Source organism: Polypterus senegalus, chromosome 2 (genome assembly GCF_016835505.1).
Source record: "Polypterus senegalus isolate Bchr_013 chromosome 2, ASM1683550v1, whole genome shotgun sequence".
Taxonomy (NCBI): Eukaryota; Metazoa; Chordata; class Cladistia; order Polypteriformes; family Polypteridae; genus Polypterus; species Polypterus senegalus.
In genome coordinates, this window is record NC_053155.1 from 299,343,308 (window position 1) to 299,362,874 (window position 19,567).

Genomic DNA, 19,567 nt, shown 5'->3' on the forward strand with positions numbered 1-19,567 from the left:
TTGTTACTGGAAGAAAAGTACTGATGGATGATTTGAAACTCAAATAACCTTTCACTGGTCCAGTGACTGATTAAACAGATCAGTAAACACTGGTACTAGCTAGTCAGTACGGTGCACCATCAGAACCAGCACTGAATCACATTTCACTTTGCAACTAATAAAGTGTTATATACTGACAGTCCTGAAAGCTCATTAAAATTGGGTTCTGAACATTTACTAGAGTAATACAATTTTAAAGAGGTGCTTTTCAAACAGTTGCCTATCATCTGCTTGTTCACAGATAATAGTGAGTATTCAGCCACCTGTGTCTTTCTGAAATTTTCCTGTCCTTTCAAAAATGTTAGAAGTCTACTAGTCTTAACTCATCTGTCCAGGTGGCCTGTGGTTTGCATTGTGTTATTTGAATGTTCTATACCTAAAAATAACTGCTTGTACCCTGTGTTTTTTGTTGTTGTTAATATGTTTGAGGCAGCCTAGTAGTTCTCTCTTTATGTATGACCTGTTACTTACACAAAGAATATGTTATTTAAGTTGGACCAGAAATGTCAAAAAAAGTCAAAGCGAACTTTATTGTCATCTCAACCATATACAAATAGATGAAATTGAGAAGCTCAGGGTCCACAGTGTAACAACATGAAGTGCAAATAAAAAAAAAATTAAATTAAAAATAGAATAAAAATAAAAATTAAACAAGCGAAGGCATTGTGCAAAGACAAGATTGATGCAATGTATGGTATTATGCAATCTAGATACGTAAATATAATGCAGATGGGAATATGCATTTTTTTAATTCCATTAAATAAAAAGGAAGCCTTATGTATTCAGCTATATTGAAGAGAATACCTCATAACCCGTTGATATACTTTCATCGTTTTTTGGGAAAGTGGAAAAATAAATACCGGTAAATTTCATTTTTAAAATAAATAAGTAGCCCACATTTTGCAAAAAAAAAATACCCCAATGAAATGTCAATATAAAATAAAGTTTAACTGCTGTTGGAATCTGCTTTTTTGATTTCTGACTGTGTATTTCATTATGTTTTTGTAAATAATCTTTTATTGTAATGTATTGTTTTTATTCATCACCAGAGATATAAACCACCTCTCTTATGATGTAAGTTTTCTAGTGATATAATTCTACAACATTTCTTTTTTATCTAAAAATGGGTAAGACTTAATTTTTAAGTACTATACATTTGTATCAATAGATTCTATTTGTTTATTTTTGTTCAGGCTACTAAAGAACAAACACAAGATCTTATTGTGAAAACAACCAAACTCCAGGCAGAAAAGTAAGAAATCTAACAATGCTTTTTTGATTTTATTTTCCCCAAACACATTTGTTTTTTATTTAAATATTGTTGGCTACAAGATCATATTAAAGTTGAAGAACGTTCTGACATGGTTTGTCTTGAAATCATCCTTTACATCAGCTAAGCTGAAAGTACAGTAAGGCTGAGCAGATGTTTCATACTCAACTTTATTCATGCAGAATGGTAAACAGCTGTTATGTTTTTAATAATTTGTTCTTATACAGCACTTAAATAAATGATCTAAGTAGTCTTAAGTGTGCATCATAGTCTTGACTGTGATGATTAGAATGTTTTTTTTGTTAATTCTTATACTTTTAATAACAGTCTATAAGTGATGAAATATGAATGGATTACCTTTCTTGATTAAAAAGAGGTACAAATGTGCTGTGTAGGTCAGTTTGTGTGGCTGTCAAAGAAATGTGTAACTTGTAGATTTATTTATTTCCATTGAAATAATTTAGAAAAATCTTCTAAAAAATGTTCAACCTAATGTGCTGTGTGAGTTTGCTTTATTATATATGTTTGCTGCCCTGTAGTCATTCATGATTTTGATAATTTTACACCAAATGTGGATAGCTACAGTGTGTTGCCCACTGGCATAAGAAATTTACCTTTTTAAATTGAGCAAAGCTATTTTTTTACACTTGATTGTTTTATTTTTAGATTAAGCTGTTGTTAAACTGTAACTGCACTGTATCTATATTACTAAACGAAGGTTGTATATATGCACGGATGCCAGAGGCCAGATGCACCGAAAGTGCATGCGCACAGTACCTCCGTGCCCCAGCGTCAAACCCAGCGGGTGGTGCCAAAACCGCACGCGCATAGTGCCTCAGCGCCGCAGAGAGTGGGTGGCGCCAAAACCACATGAGCACAGCGCCCCAGAGTCAAACGCAGTGGGTGGTTCCAAAACCGCATTCGCACAGTGCCTCAGCGCCCCAGAGTCAGTAGGTGGCGCCCAAAAAACACAACACAACCTGTAAAATAAAGTTCAGGTAAAGCGTGCACTGCCAGCAGTCAGTGTGCCTCAACCGCGCCAGCAGTCAGTGTTCTCCACTCCAAAGTGCCAGCAGCTACTCCATTACACAGTGCCAGATGTATTTCACTCCATAGTGGCAGCAGCTACTCCACTACACAGTGCCAGCAGTCAGTGTGCTCTAATCCACTGTGGTAGCTGTCAGTGTGGCATATTTGAATCACTTTAGGGTAATTCAGTGTTAAAAGTAAGTTCAATTATGATTCCTAACAGCAAACAAGTTCTAGCTAACGACACAGCCACAGAAAAACAAAAACGAGACCGCATGGATAAAAACAATAAACGAAGGCGCCTACAACGTGCTTCTGAAACACCAGAAGTAAAAGAGGCACAGCTCCAAAAAGAAAGAGCTCTGGTATCGGATAGGCGTGCAAACGAGACAACAGAACAACGAGCGAAGCGTTTGGAAGACTTGCGCAATTGTTCATCACAAAGAATATTAGAGGAAACTGCAGAAAGGCTAGAAAGTCGTTTAGAAGGTTTAAGACGTTCAGTATTCCAACAAAGAAAAAAACCAAAGAGTGGAACGATGGACTGCTGCTGAACAATTCTGCCAGTTAGCTGAGAATGCATTCTATAATGAGTCCACTGTTCATGAAAATTCATTGTCATTCACTTAACTACATTGGAGAAAAAACTGGCAATACAACTGATGAGTTACACGTTGTTGTCAAAAGGGTCAAGTTAAGCTGCCTTCTTTGGAATGAATATCCTGAATATATATGGAACTAACTATGTACCCGAAAGTAAAAGCTTTATGGAGTGCATTAGATCCTACAATAGTTCATTTGCTTTTGCATCTACCTTGGTAAATGTCAAGCCGCCACCTGGGAATGGCCCATACTGCTTTCACGTGTGTGGACAAATATTGCATCGGATTGGAACACTGCACCCTGAGCCAAATCATGACTGTAAATTTGCCCAAATTTACGAGTTAGATCTAGATGACGCAGTTTATCAATGAATGAACCTTCCCAAAAACAAGCAATGTACAGAGTTGATAATGAGGAACGTAGCTGAAGTCATAAACAGTCACCCATTTAGCAAAGTCTATAAAAATGCTACATGAGGTTGAAAAAGTAGCCAAGGCAAAAGCGGAGGGGTAAGTGCAGCACCAACTAAAATTGCCTTAGTGTCAATAAAGGACAAAGAACAGGATCCACGACGATACAATGTTCCCACCGTTAATGAAGTGGCAATTTTGTTTCAAAGTAAAGACGGTGAGCCTCCATTTGACCGCGATATTATCATGCATTTACATCCTAAAGGAACCAACCAACCTAAATTCCAACGCGTAGACATTTGTTTTCCTAAACTTGATACTTTGACATACCCCATTTTGTTTCCAACTGGCCAGGAAGGATGGAGTGCTGGAATTTCCAGATATAAAAAAAAATCAAGCACAGAAAAAATCACGTGTATCAATGAAAGACTATTTTTCCTACAGGCTCTCAGTAAGAGACAAGTTAAATCCATTAATCAATGAAGGAAGGCTAACTCAACAGTACATAGTTGACGTTTAAGTTCTGGCAGAATCAAACTATCTCCAATGGATTAAAAACAACCAACCTGCACTGAGGGCCGATAACTACAAGTTGCTGATGGAGTACATAAATCGTGATGCAGACGTGGTAGATCACCCTGCTGGAAAAGCGGTTATTTTACCATCTAGCTTTCAAGGCAGCCCACGTAATATGCAGCAGCATTACCAAGATGTGATGGCTATTGTTAGAAAGTTTGGCAAACCTGATCTATTTATCACTATAACTTGCGATCCTAAATGGAAAGAAATTACAGATAATCTTATGCCATGGCAAAAAGTGGAACATCGTTCTTATTTAGTTGCAAGAGTCTTTAGACTCAAACTAAATAACTTGCTGGAAGATATCAAGAAAAATCTCTATTTGGGACCCTTAAAGCAATTATCCACATTATAGAGTTTCAGAAGAGAGGTTTGCCGCACGCCCATATTTTGCTAATCCTTGATGATGATTCCAAAATTTGCACAGAAGATGACATCAATAAAATAGTGAAAGCTGAAATTCCAGACCATGACAATTCTCCACATTGCTTTCAAATTGTTATCAGAAATATGATCCATACACCATGTAGCAATGCAAATCCAAACAGTCCATGTATGGCGAATGACAAATGTTCTAAGGGCTTCCCCAAAGATTTCCTAGAAGTTGCACTTGGAAACGTGAACAGATATCCTAAGAAGACAGACAAATGAATTGCAAGTTGTACTAGGTTGTCCAATTGACAATAGCTGGGTGGTATCATACAATCCTTATTTACAGTATGCTTATGATACAATTGCCATATAAATGTTGAAATCTGCGCTACAGTAAAAAAACTTTTAAGTATTTATTCACATACGTTTACAAGGGCTATGATTGTGCTAAAGTTTCAGTTTCTGAAACAAATGATCACGATGAGGCTCGAATGTATGTGGAGTCATGGTACATCAGTGCTCTAGAAGCCATTTGGAGAATATTTTGCTTTCCAATGCACGATCAGAGCCACACAATTTGTCAGTTGCCGGATCATTTGGAGCACAAGCAAAATGTCTGTTTTCGAGCAGGGAATGAAATCCAAGCAGCAGAGAAAGCAGCTATAAGAGATACTAAACTTACCACGTGGTTTAAGCTCAATCAAGAAGATCAAGATGCTCACCAGTGGAAGTATTGGGAAATTCCTGTTCACTACGTTTGGGTTGACAATGGTACTTTCTGGAAAAAACGACAGCAAGGCAGTGATAAGGTCATAGGCCGAATGTACACTGTGTCATACCCGGATGGAGGTGGTACCCAGCCGGGACGCCTGAGAAGACAGGGGAAGGGCTTGTGCCTCCTCCAGACCTCAAGGGGGGCGACTGCCCTGGAGGCCTCGGGTAAAGAGCTGGGAAGCTCGACCCTGTAGGGACCCGGGGTTTACTGCCAGGGGGACTCCAATACCAGGAAGACCCTCCCACCTGGTGTGTGTCGGAAGTGCTGGGGGGAAGAGAAAACGGGGACACCCGGACTGCTTCTGGGGAGACAGCCGGCACTTCCGCCACACTGGGGCGTGTCGGTGGGAGATTGCTGGGAACACACCTGGAGCACATCCGGGTGCTTATTTAAAGGGGCTGCCTCCCTGGACAAGAGTCGGGTGGAGGAGGCAAGAGGCAGCCTGAAGAAGAGAGAAAGAGAAGGCTTTGTGTTGGCCTGGACTGAGGGGTATTGGGACTGGTGAGCACGGACTTCTGTAAAATAGAAATGAGCAATAAACGTATGTTGGGTGACTTGAGCGTGTCCGCCTGTCTGTTTCTGGGGCAATGTTCACAACTGTGAGTATTAAGGAGCCGGAAAGGTTTTTTCTAAGATTGCTACTTCAACATGAAACCGGAGCTAGGTCATTTAACAAAATTAGAACTGTTCAAGCTGGCAACGCTGTCAAACTGTGCAAGACATTCCAGGAAGCAGTAAACGAAAAAGGATATTTATTGGATTATACAATTTGGCAGAAAACTCTAGATGATGCAATATCTTATTTAATACCAGGTCAAGTTCGTCAGCTTTTTGCTTATATCTGTACATTTTCCTCCCCATCAGATCCACTGAACCTCTGGAATACAAACAAAGGAGAAATGATAGAAGACATATGCAAAAAGATGCATGGAAAGGATAATTCTTGCGTTAACTCTGAAACCTATGCACTTAAAGACATTCAGTTTGCTCTCATACTCCTTGAATATACGTTGGAGAACTTTAGTTTTCCAAATGTTCCAAATGCATTACATGATTTGAATTCAGTGCCAATAAATCTTCAGGAAGAGCAAGAGATTGCGCAAAGAATGATTTCCACTTTGAATACCTTACAATCTGCTGCTTTTAATAAAATTGTTCTTGCCACAGAAGACAAAAGCCTAATACCAAAATGCTACTTTCTTGACGGCCCTGGGGGAAGCAGAAAGATGTACCTTTATGAAACACTTATACATTTTTTTTGTGCAAGGAAAGAGTTAATTTTCGCGTCAGCTACAACCGGGGTAGCGGCTAATTTGTTGATAAATGGTCGGACATGTCACTCTTTATTCAAGCTTCCAGTTCCAATCTCGGAAACATCGGTTTCAGCTATGAAAATGCAAAGTGACAGTGCAAATGAGATCCGTCTGTCATAACTACTGATTTTAACTGAATATACAATGGCATCCAGTCATTTACTCAATACCATTAATAAACTTCTCAGAGCGTTAATGGATAATAATATTCCATTTGGAGGAAAAGTACTTCTATTAGGAGGAGATTTTCAACAGTGCTTGGCTGTTGTTCCGCACGCCATGCGTTCAGCTATTGTTCAGTCCAGTTTGAAATACGCAGAAAATTGGCATTAGTTTGAGAAACTAAGCTTGGTAGAGAACATGCGGTGTACAGATCCAGAATATACCAATTGATTGTTGCAACTAGGAAATGGAAACCTTACCAATGTGTTTGAACTTCACCCAGATATTATTCAAATCCCTCACGCCTTTATTTGCGACGACTTGGTAACGGAGATTTTTGGTGAAGCAGTATCATTAGACCAGATACCACTTTTGACGCACCGTGCTATATTATGTCCAAAGAATATTGATGTTGACCAGATAAATAATCAAGTGATTGCATTGCTTCCTGGAGAATGCCGTGTCTTTCTAAGTACTGACAGTGTTGATTCTGAAGACGAAACTGAGCATCTTAATTTCCCATTAGAATATTTAAACACTATTAACCCGGCCGGATTACCACAACACAATCTTCACCTTAAAGTAGGGACAGTAGTTACGCTATTAAGAAACCTTAATACTAAACAAGGTTTATGCAACGGTACACGGTTGGTCGTGAACAGCATGAGAGAAAATGTTATTGAGGTACAAGTGCTTATGGGATCCCATACTAGCAATACTGTTTTGATTCCCAGAATTGACCTTACAAGTTCTGACGTGGAATTACCTTTTAAACTTAAACAACGCCAATTTCCTGTTAAGGCTGCATTTGCTATGACGATAGGGATTTACCTATCTGAGCCTGTATTTGGACATTGTCAACTTTTATGTTGACTTTTCAAGAGTGCGGCGTTCGTGTGACGTTAAAGTGAAAGTTTTAACTACTCCATACCAGGGACAGCTAATTCAAGGACAGGAAACCATCTTTACCAAAAATGTTTATAAAGAAATTTTTGATTAACTATTTTGAATTTACCATTTTATTAATTTTTTGTTTTCAGTTTGCTTCATTTAAACCTTTGCACTCCGATATTTTTTTTATTTGTAAGTGCAGCAGCTCAACGACATTTTGGACTTAAATGATATAACAATTAAATTTCAATTTTAGTTTTAATAAATTGATTGTTTTTTGTACAAATATATTTATTTAATTAAATCAAAACTTTCCCAGGACGCTCCCATCCTCCATTTTTCATCCCTCCAAAGATTGGAGGGAACAGAAAGTGATTGCCATTCTTGGATTTGAGATTCTTTAGAGAATTGGGGGTTTACTGTTTTTTTAGAGATATTAGTGAATTTTTAAAGCATTTACCCTTTTAAATGCAATGTTATGCACAAATTTGGATAAATCGATTATTTCATTTTTATTGCAAAAGAGAATGCTGAAACAATTGTAGTGGAAATGAATATTGAGCAAGGCTTATGTTTTATTTACACATAAGAGTTAGAATTAGTGAAACATTCTGTTTTGTGTAGAGATGTTCCAACCAGAAACCACGCACATTGGAAAGGTTGACATTTTAATTTGCTAAAAATATCTTTGATTTCCAACAAGGAAAGCAGAGAGTCAAGCTCTGGTCAGTTTTAGAGAGGCTGCTGCTGTTACACACTTGTTTTCCTTTATATTCACTTGACATAAATGAACACATTTCTTTTTCAAGTGTTTCAAGTTCCACCTCTTTGCATAACTTGTTTTGAAAACATGCTATAATAATTTACCAGAAAAATGTGTCATGAAACCCCTAAGGATAGATGAAGGCAGTTTGACAGTTGGAGATACTGGATGGATGTCTGTTGCTATACTGAAAAAGATTTTTTTTTGTCTAAAATGGGGTGTAACTGTATGCACATTTCCTGTGACACTAAGGTGGCTGATTTCTCCTGCTATCCTACCTTCCATAGATGTAAGAAAAATGTTTTCTTCAGTTTTACAAATCCAACACTGTGTCCTGGCTTTCACTCCAATGCTTGTAGTTTAGGTTATACGAACTCCTGTGTCAAACATTAGTAAGCAATCCCTTCAAATGAAGAAGAGGAAACAGTTGAGAATGCCTTCTCTTAGCCATTATTTGTTTTCTTTTTAAGAGTAGTAGCAGTAATTCAGAAATGTATGTACTGAGTGCATTTGGGCGAAACTATAGATTTCTCTGTGTTTTTTAATTAACACTTGATCATAAATTTTATGTCTGTGTGTTATCTTTAAACTACATCCCTTCATTCTCCAGCATCTCATGGAAGAATTCTGCCCTCTGAAAGGATCCCACTTTTTATGTTTGCATCCTAATCAACCAAAGCTTTTGCTGCAATACAGAGTTTAAAAAAACACACACACACACACACACACACACACACACACACAAAGAAGTCACTGCTCATAGTAGAAAGAAATTCAGTATCTGCTATTTTCTATACACGGTATCTGATACTGAAATAAGAGGAGGTTATACGTTATCATTGATTTTGAAGGAGGCACTGGTTACTGTGTAAAATTTGTATTTCGCATTTATGGAAATATAAACCATTCAGTGTTTTTCCAGACATGTTAAATTCATCCAGTGCAAGTAACCTTTTATTTTGTAGCACCAGTGTCTCAATCTATCTCACTTTTAACCCCTTTTTTTATATCTGCTTCTCTTCCTGTTTTCACAACTTAACAAGTAAATAGTTTAACCTCAGATGTTCTGTTCCCTGAATACATTGCCATTTATCATCATTGTTTCACAACCATTTAATTTATCTGCTTCTGACTCTTGTTGATGTCCTGATTTTAGTTTCACGGAAACACATAACCAGTCACATAACTCAGAGGCAAAACAAGACATTAGTTTACTGAGCAGAATGTAGATACTAGCTTACTGGTATAGAGACTCTGGTTTGGAGGTTATGTGGACTGACTAATAGGAGGTTTTTTGAGGTGTGGGTGATTAAAAGTAACCATACAAGCAGGCTGGTCTTGCCAACTATTTCTACAATAAGCCCAATATGTTTTGAAGTGACTGACACAGTTCTGTATATTTTAGAGAAAGGCATCTAGCCAAGGTTTCACACTTTCACACCATTTTTATTTTATTTAACATGCATTGTGTGTACTCCAGTGTGTTCATTTCTGCACTACATAATAAGTAACACATTTACAAATACTATTTAGTTAAAAGAGAAAATTAGCACTAACATTCATTAAGACCTAAAATCATGCATTTTGCACATGTTTATATCTTTATGGACAGTGGCAATATTACGTTTTTTTTATGTATAGTGGTTGGTATTGTGGCAGAATAATGATACACGACTGAATAGTTATGTTATAACAAGAAATATGTCAGTGTACCAAGAGAAGAAGAAAATTATATATATTGATAGCTAATATGCTCTTCCACACCATTATGCTTTACTATGGCGAAATGGTCTTTAATTTCTGAGAACAAACAAACAAGGTAATTTTATTAATATGTTCTTGAATTTATTTTGTGGCAGTTTGCATACACTTTATGAAGAATTGTTCAGTTTAAAGGAAAACTCTTAACATCACATTACCACTTGGCACACATCATCTCCATTCTGATGGAAGATAAAGCCACCAGGGCTTTTTATGATTGCTGTACAGACTGTACACCTGGCAGGCTTAATACTTGGCAGGAAATATGCTTCACATTCATATTGTGATTTAGACTTTCAGAATTCTAGTTACGTAACCAATTGAGGCTTTGATAAGAATAAATAATTGGCATTGTCACAAATGACTGAGCAGTGTGCTAATCACTAGATTGTTTGCTTTTCAAGATTTGAGCTGTTTGACCTTGGAGATGCTTCAGATGAAGCCATATTGGTGAATGGATTATGACAGATGTGATATACAGTTGGTGATTCCATGCTTGGCTGGTACTCTGCAGCCTCCTGATCATAAGGTGATAAGGAAATATAAATCTGACAAAAAAGAGCAATTTCCTTTTCATGTGTCTTCTGAAATAAGAAATAGTTCCAAACAAATTTTGCTGAAATAATTTATTGTCTATCACAATGCAATGAAAATGTAGTCGGTGTTAAATGAGTCTATTTTACTGACTTTCGTTATCACCTTGATAAATATTTCCATTTAGTATCAGTTATGAACTCAGTGCATTTAACCCATGATCATTTGTCAGAAGAAAAAGGGGGATCTGAGAAAAAAAGTGGCAAGCTCTTTGCTTTTAATGAGCCTTGGCCTGGGTGCAGAATACTTTTTTCTGCATTTAATTTTTTCCCCTCCAGAGTAATTGTTCTTAACCTTTTCCCTCAAGACAACAGATTATACTTATGTTTGCACTTTGACATAAAAAAAAAAAATCTTGTGCCTATTACTTTGTAATTAATAGGCCTAACAGTGCATGAGGTGAAAATGTGGGATTTTAAAAAGGACCAGTTTTTAAAGGAGAGCTGCAGTTCATTTTTGCCATGTCTAATTTGCAGGCCAGCTGACCTACATTTTTTTCTTGCTTTGTACAGGAACATTTGTTTATTTATTATATTTACCTGTAATATTCCATTATGTTTTTAGAAATCAGTCTCTTCATTTCTGTGTGTTTTTATTTTATGCCGTGCAGTTTTATAGGATAATAGAACATATGCAGTGCTAATCAGGTTCTCTGTAAAGATAATGTGTTCATTTGCTGTAAAGCTGAAGTTACACATATTACATTGAAAATGCATTGTTTACTCTACAAGATTAACAAAAATATATATTCTAACCCACAAATAAATAGTTTATTATTTTGCCAGTAGATTCAATGAAGCTCAATTCTAAAACTATTTCACTCTGTCTATTTAGCAGCTACCACTCACTGGCACACACATCTGTGGCTATTAAGACTAATTAAGTCTTAATCATTTTTTTGCAATGCCATAGTTTTTTGGCCAATTTTTCTAATGACCTTAGCAGTAACTTTACTCATTGTCCTAATGATCAGTCAACAAATTAAGATCCTTTACAACTTCATATTTTATTTTACATACCAGTGTTTCAATACTAAAGAATGGATTTCTGAGGATTTAGGTCTGGTTTATACCTTATAGAGGACTAATTGATTTAACCATTTTCCAATGTTGTGATTACTTCACATTTAAACCTGCTACAGGTATTTTTTTTTCAAAATGTACATACTTTTTCATATTATTTTTGAACAACGGGGGGTATAAAAGAACACTCATTTTGCTTTACAGCATGTTTTTTTCTAGGCTGAAAAAAAAATGTTACTCTGTGCCTTAGACATCCCACCATTCAATGATTCCCTTGATTATTGTGTTAATTACTTTCTAATCTGTGTTTATATCACTCATTCCAGTTAAGCATTTTGTAAAACGGATATGCCGAGAACTGGGCCCTCCATAGTGAGGAATAAATTTGAGCGATCAGCACAAAATTACATTCATAACAAAGAAACTAGACCACTGTGGCTCATGTTGATTCACTTGAAGAAACCCGCATTTTAAGTCCTGCAAATTATTCACTTTCAAATCTAGCTTTCTTTTCTTTTCTTTGTGCGTGATTACTTGTATATACAACTTTAGTTTTCATCTCACGTTTCAAAGATTTGTAGTCTGGGTTAATTGGTGAATGTAAATTTGCCCTTTATGAATAGGAGTGTGTGTATTGTGTGAGCGTGTCGTGATATGCGTCACCTCTCTGTGACCCAGACTTAGAAAAGCATGGATGGATGAATATTTCAGATGTCTTATTTAATTGCTTATTGTTGCATATTGTTTGTTGTTACAGGACAACTAATCACAGTGCTAAATGTAAGACTTGTGAGAGCTTGAGAATAACAGTCAAAGATGTAGTTAGGAATGCTAAATAAACTAATAGAGAGAAATACTGTGGGGAAAAACAAAAGATAACCCAAAGAGATTCTTTTCAGTATTTTAGTTGCAGGAAAGACGGTGAATACTCGAAGTCTGCATTTTTATGTGAAATTTTCATGTATGGTGAAATCAATAAACTTCCAGAGGTACAGATACATCTCAGAAAGTTGTTAGTGATTTGGAAATGATTCTTATGTGCAAGTTTGTGTGTACGTATTTGAGTACTGAGAAAAGCGCTATATAAATTTAATGAATTATTATGTGTGTGTGTGTGTGTGTGTATACAGCGTGGGAAAAAAAAAGTATTGAACTCGTCGTTTTTCTTAGTAAATATATTTCTAAATGGGCTATTAACATTAACCTTTTCACCAGATGTTGGTAACAACCCAAGTAATCCACACACACAAAGAAATTAAAACAAATAAGTCCATAAATTAAGTTATGTTGAATAACACATGGAGTAAGTATTGAACATGCATGCTAAAATTTATTTAATACTTTGTAGAAAAGCCTTTGTTGGTAATGACAGCTTCAAGACGCCTCCTGTATAGAGAAACTAGTTGCATGCATTGCTCAGGAGAGATTTTGGTCCATTTTTTCTTACAAACTGTCTTCAAATCTTGAAGGTTCCCTGGGCTTCTTCTATGAACTCTGATCTTCAGTTCTTTCTGTAGATTTTCAATTGGATTCAAGTCAGGTGATTGATTGGGCCATTCTAGCAGCATTATTTTCATTCTTTGAAATCAATTGAGAGTCTCATTGGCTGTGTGTTTGGGATCATTGTCTTGCTGAACTGCAACCCCCACACACACACATTTTTCAGCATTCTGTTAGATGACAGCAGATTCTTATCAAGAATGTCCCACTACATTTCTTCATTCATCCTTCCTTCAATTATATGAAGTCTGTCAGTACCATATGCTGATAAACAGCCCCACACCATGATGTTTTTGGGGTGATATGCATTGCTATTTCTCCTCCAAACATGGTGTGTGCAATGACCTCCAAATAATTTTGGTTACATCTGACCAGAGTGTATTCTACCAGTATTTCATTGGCTTGCCAAATGTTTTGCAGCAAAGTTTAAATGAGCTTCAACATGCTTTTTCTTCAGCAGTGGAGTCTTGCGTAGTGAGCGTGCATAGAGGCCATGGCGGCCAAGTGCATTACTTACTGTTTTCTTTGAAACAACAGTATCTGCTAATTCCAGGTCTATATATATATATATATATATATATATATATATATATATATATATATATATATAAGCAAATGCAAATTTGGATTTTAATCTTTCATTATTTGCACAAGAGCATACTGCACATAGTGTTAAAGGCTGACGTGAGGAAAATTGAAACAGTTATGAGCAGAGAAAAAAAACGTATGTTGGTGGTTTAGCTCTATTGCATTCTCATGTATAGAATTAAAATGCTAAAATAATTAATAAGCTGAAATGTACCTATGAATTACCTTGTACCCTTTACTCTTGTACCATAGCCTAATAATAAAAAAATGAAATATGGGGGGGAAAAAAAAGTTGAAACATGATTAGAAGAAAAAAAGACATGTTTATGCATGTTTTTTTGTTTTTTTTTTTTGTAAAAGAACAGACCAATGTTCATTTTTAATAGATTTTCTGAGAGGTAGCAGTATTACTCAAATAACTCTTCTATGTGTTTCTTCTTGAAGGAGAAGAGGTTCTCATTATTTCACCACTAAATTAAATTAGACACATATGTATTACAGTATTTCCTAAAACAGGCATTAATATTAGCTGCATTGTCAGTAATTGGTTAGTTCTTATTGTTGGTAGCAATGTCCCTAAAAAAAAAAAATTATGTATGAAACATTGTCCAAAACCAAAAAAAACCTGTGCTACTTCCCACATTGTCTCTTTTCTGGCTTTCAGTTAAACCTTTTGCTCTCGTGCACTTTTGGTTGTCCCATTACAATCAGATGATACTTCATCACATTTAAAAAAAATACACTTGTTATTTGATCACTTAGACCATATTTGAAGTTGGTCAGAAATGAATAGTGGACATATATTCAATGCAAATGCATTTTCTAGTAGCATAAAACATTTATGTTAGTAGAAGTTGATTTCAATTTTACACAAGGAAGTTGACATTGGGTTGTTATGTGGACCATGGTTTGACCCTGAAGATGCATTTTAATGCCAAATGTAAGTGTAATCCAGCTGTATTATATCTTAATATAGTCCAGGTGTGAAATGCATGTTAATACTATTTGTGAAGGGGCAGAAATGTGTGCCTAGATAAGTTTCTTTTTGAAGTTATGTCAAACATATTACCTAAAATTAGTTGATTAATTAATCAGAAACAGTAAACAAGGAAAGAGCAAATTACATTCATTGCTCAGTACTGATTATTTTTTAGAAGTTAAAGGTATGTAATAGTAGCTGCTCTGTTTTGATGTCCTAGTGCCTAGTTTGCCAAAAAATGTTCTCATTGGAGAAAACAAAGGCCTCATTGTAAAAAAATTTTTTTAGCAAGGCAATAGTTTTGTCTCTTGTACAAAATCAAAGTACTTTTTTGAGGTAAAATATTCCAGTACACCTTACATTTATAGGAACTTCATTTTCAAATCAGACTGCCTCCTTGCCATACCTGAATTATGAGGTAATCCTTCTTTATCAGGCAAACCTTAATCATCTCTGAGTTTAATTCAGCGTAACCAGTTTAGTAGGCAATTTGTACTATATGATAGACAAAAGCTTAAAGCTTTAATTATTCACTGCTTACTTTGGCTTTATCCAAATTGTGTATGTGAAAGGATGACTAGTCATTACGTATATGATTGTAAAAAAGCAAGTGCTGTATATGTCATCTGAAGGGCAGACATTGTTATACAGTATTTTATTAATGGATGATTTCTTTTCTTCGTTTTTTTTTTTTTTTTGGCCCTTGTATTTTTTTGACCTGACATTGTTACAAAGTAAAGTACTGAAACAGCTTCTTTGATGCTTTATCTCGATGCTGTGTTTTTAAAGTTACCTGCAGTTGAATTTTAAAGTAGAGACGATTTCTGTGTTTGTGTACACAGTATAATATATGTTGTGTTTGGGTGCATTAATTATATTGCATTATAGGTTTTTTTATTGTCGTGTATAGAATACAGTAAAATTCATAATTATGTGTGCTGATCAGCATGTAGGAAACACATTGCCATGATTATTAAGTATAGCAACATTACCTTTAAAGCTTCTGTCTTTCATTCCTAAAAAATCACTTCATGTACAGTGTGTTGAAATTTATATTATGCCTATTAAGGTGTACTTGTCTTCATGTAACAAGGAAGAGAAGGGCGTTATAGTTATTAACATTCTTTATTGTAATACTGCATTTTCATCTCTGTGCTATAGATTATCTTCAGCTCAACAGTAGCTAGCAATAGTTTTGTATTTATCAATGGTTATTTATGTTTTTCTTTCTACTGCAGCTCTTATGAATATTAACTAGAAAGCTGAATTTAAGCCACATATAATCAATAAACCTGTACAATTTTATATGTACCACTCTTAGTCAAACTGCTTATACTGTTTTGATTACTTATCTGTGTTTACTCTATAACACTCTAAAACCTTTTTAGGTCTTAGAGTTATTTAATTTTTATGAAAATTATATTGTCCTAAGATGAACATCAAGTGCAAAAAATCTATAACAGAACTGATTTCTTCATGGATCTAGCCTCTGTATAGAGGACTTAAAAAACACTCTTAATTTGGGTTGGCTTGTGGGTGTTTTCGTGTAATTAAAGGGATATATACAGTATATATTTTTTATAAGTCAGTTATTTCTTTACATTCATGGTATTTTCCACTTGATACCATGTTCTAAAGTGAAGATTTTTTTTTTAATTAATTTTAAAAAATACAAATCATTCTGTACCTGTTGTCCTTTACCTCTATTATTAGATGCTAAAAAGAGAAAACAAAAGCATTAAAAGTAAAAGCATTAAAACCAACATTTTTCAAGCCAAAAGTGCTATTGAGTATCTATCTGCATCTTAAGATTGCACTCATATTGCAAAACAATGTAACCTTGTTGTTCCAGGAAGGAGAAAAGGCAAAAGAAGCAAAACATTCAGCCATTTTAAAAGGAGACTAGCTGTGTATTTCTCCTTGCTGCCTATCCTCCTCTGTGGTATCCTACAGGTCCAGGGATTTGGTTTCACCTCGAAGAATTATGTCCATGCACTGTATTGATATTACTGAATGTTGATGCCCAGATGTGAATTTCTGTCCCTGTTCTGTGGACATCTAGACAATATATACAACTATATATTGTATATAGTTATTTCCAAAGATGTTGCATGCTGTCACTTGAATCGTATTGCAGTGACGATAACTGAACACGCATTATAGACGTACATCTAGGTTTATTCAGGTTGAAGTTTAGTAAATACATTTTAGCATAGCCAGAGTAGTAGTGCAGTGGTATCAATATATAAGATATATATTAATATAATATATAAGAGCCTTGCAGCTCTTGAGTCTGCATGAAACTTCTCCCCATGCATTTATGGATTGATTGGTATCAGAGTGTCACTGGATTCTCCTACAAATATTGTCCTCAGTTCTTTGCTACCTTATCCTCAACAAGAGTAATTTGTTTGTGGCATTTGAGATGGTTTCATTGTGATTTGACTGTATTGCATACTGAAGTAATTTTAATTTTCTCAGTGTTTTTTTTATCTTGTATGCATGGCTTGCCATGGAAAGTGTGGAATGCTGATTGACGATTGGTTCTGTGCTGGTGTCTTGGCTGTTTCAAAAATCATAAGGCTGTTACCAAAAATTCAATGCAGTGTAATCAATTCAGTTTAGATTTATTGTTATGTATATTGTGATAATAAATGAGTCCAGACATCATAAAAAGGTTTGGGGCAGCCACCCGTATAAAATCCCTGGCTGCAAAAGGCTTTTTTGTAACAGATATCTTCACCAGACTGTGTTCAAAACAGAACTGATTACATGTGGCAAAGATGACGGCTTTAAAGGCCTGTATAGTAAGTGATGTCATCAAAGGCACAGAACTGGAAGTAACATCGTCTGGACCGGAAGTGACATCATCACAGGTCCCGGAAGCGGAAGTGACGTCTTTGGAGGTGCCAGAACCTTGCAGGATTTCCCGAGAAAGGTCTGTAGGGAACTAAGAAAAACAGTCGGTGCACCCCCTGCCCTCTGTTCAGATGTTTTATTACAATTATGTAAGCCTCCTATTCGCACGTGTGTGACAATATACAGTGAAATTCTTATGCGCACTTGTGGTGAAGTGTGTCCACGGTCTGTGCCGGTCATGACTTTTTTGGTGTAGGTGTGACTCAGTTGAAAGCCATGTGGCCATGGAGCATATACTGGGGAACATTTGCTCATTGCTCAATCACATACTGACACAATCGGCACAGCCATCTTCCTGTTGACGCTCCGTAGCTCGTTTGTGAAAGGCATCTGCACACACAATGATTAAAGGGGTCTGAACAAGACAGGAACGGAGACAGCTTGAGAAGGAGAAGAGAAAGAAGTTAAGGAAAAAACAGTCGGGGTGAAGGAGAACAGAATCAGGTTGTAGCCAATGTGAATAGAAGGCAGCAAATTGTTTTGGGAAAGCTTGTACGTGGTTCCTGTTGAGTGTTGAATCTTGAGTGATGGGTGAGCAGGGCAAGATGTGAGAGAGACACTGTGCAACAAGATAAAAAAATTCTGACTCTGATTTTATTCTTGGTTTTAATAAATAATTTATTATTTATTGTCATTTTTTATTGGATTTTTAGCTTCCTCACAAAGCACAGTTTTTTCTTTTTCATGGATTTATTTATTGAAGACATTTGAATTACACTGCACTTTGTTTTGAACACAGTTTTTGGCACAAAACAACTGTTGTTTGTATCCTCATTATCCTACTTCAGCTCAGTTCATGACTATTGTTGTCCTAGGAGACTGAAGATGCCAAGGCTGTGGGCACTGTTCACCATGATGCTGCCTTTCAGTGTAAACAGGTGATAAGTAGGTGCTATTTAAGTAAATTTTATCATCTGATTTGAGTGTGCATCTGTCTGTTGTCACAAGTCATAGCAGAACATAACCATTGAAATTCGAACATTCGGCAGATGGGAGTGGAAGTGGGGTGATTTAGTGGGGAGTTGGACAAATCATGGGCTGTGTTAAAACATCACCCACAACGGCCACTGCGTTCAGGAAATGTATCCTTACTTAGAGAAAATAATACCAAGAATTTGTAAAAAAAAATGCATTACTTATGGTTTTCTTTTGTTGTCACAAGTATGCCTCAGAATATGGAAGTTTCATTTCTTTAAACTGAAAATTTTCTGCTTGAAAGTGGATGTATTTGGGAAGTTTTAAGACTTTTGCTTTAATGTTGGTACACCTAACCTCTATTGTAATTGCAAGTAGCAGGCCAGGTATTTTTTAAAATGTCTACAAAAAAAGATAGCTTCACTTTAGAATGCAGTTTCACATGGCAAAGTAATATATACCATGATTGTAAAGAAGTAACTTCTACTTGAACAACACTAATAATTACCCTGGATAAGTTCTGGTTGCCTACAATGCTGTACTATAAAAAGCAAATTTGTACAATCAGTATACCATCCATTCTTTGAACACTCAGGTTGGGTTGTTGTTATTATTTATTTATTTTTTCTATTGAACATCACATTTTAACAAATTATATGCTTTGATTTGCTGCTGATGTTTTTTCTCTTTTTTTATAATTCTTAAATAATAAAAGTAAAGTTTGTAAAGAAGGTTCTCTGAATGTTGGTTTTGAATATTTCTTAAGTAAAATATTTTTGTCTCACTTACACATTCATTAAATGTGTCTTGTCCTATGATTGCTTCACATTGTAGATTTTTTGTTGACACAAGCACTGCAGGAACATATTTGGTCAGGGTCACATACTTTTCAGGAAAGAAGTAGGACTACAAACATCCCATCTATAGTTAATATATTGTGACACAGAGGTTAAAGATTAAACCTGCATATAATATACAAGAGGAGTATGTTAAAATAGGTTGGTCTTGTTCTCAAAACCAGTTTTAAACCTTGAAGTCTTCTATGTTGTTGTGTGTGACATTGTGTTTTGAACTTCCATTCAC

General features: G+C 35.8%; 1 protein-coding gene across 2 annotated transcripts in view; it reads left to right on the forward strand.

Annotated features, from left to right (window-relative positions):
- cog6 (component of oligomeric golgi complex 6) overlaps nucleotides 1–19,567 on the forward strand; it is a 216,735-nt gene that overhangs the window by 66,949 nt on the left and 130,219 nt on the right. For both annotated transcript variants that reach the window (XM_039745832.1, XM_039745833.1), the window contains exon 4: nucleotides 1,233–1,291. In XM_039745832.1, coding sequence (XP_039601766.1) covers nucleotides 1,233–1,291 — 59 coding nt within the window. The remainder of the gene's footprint in view (nucleotides 1–1,232; nucleotides 1,292–19,567) is intronic.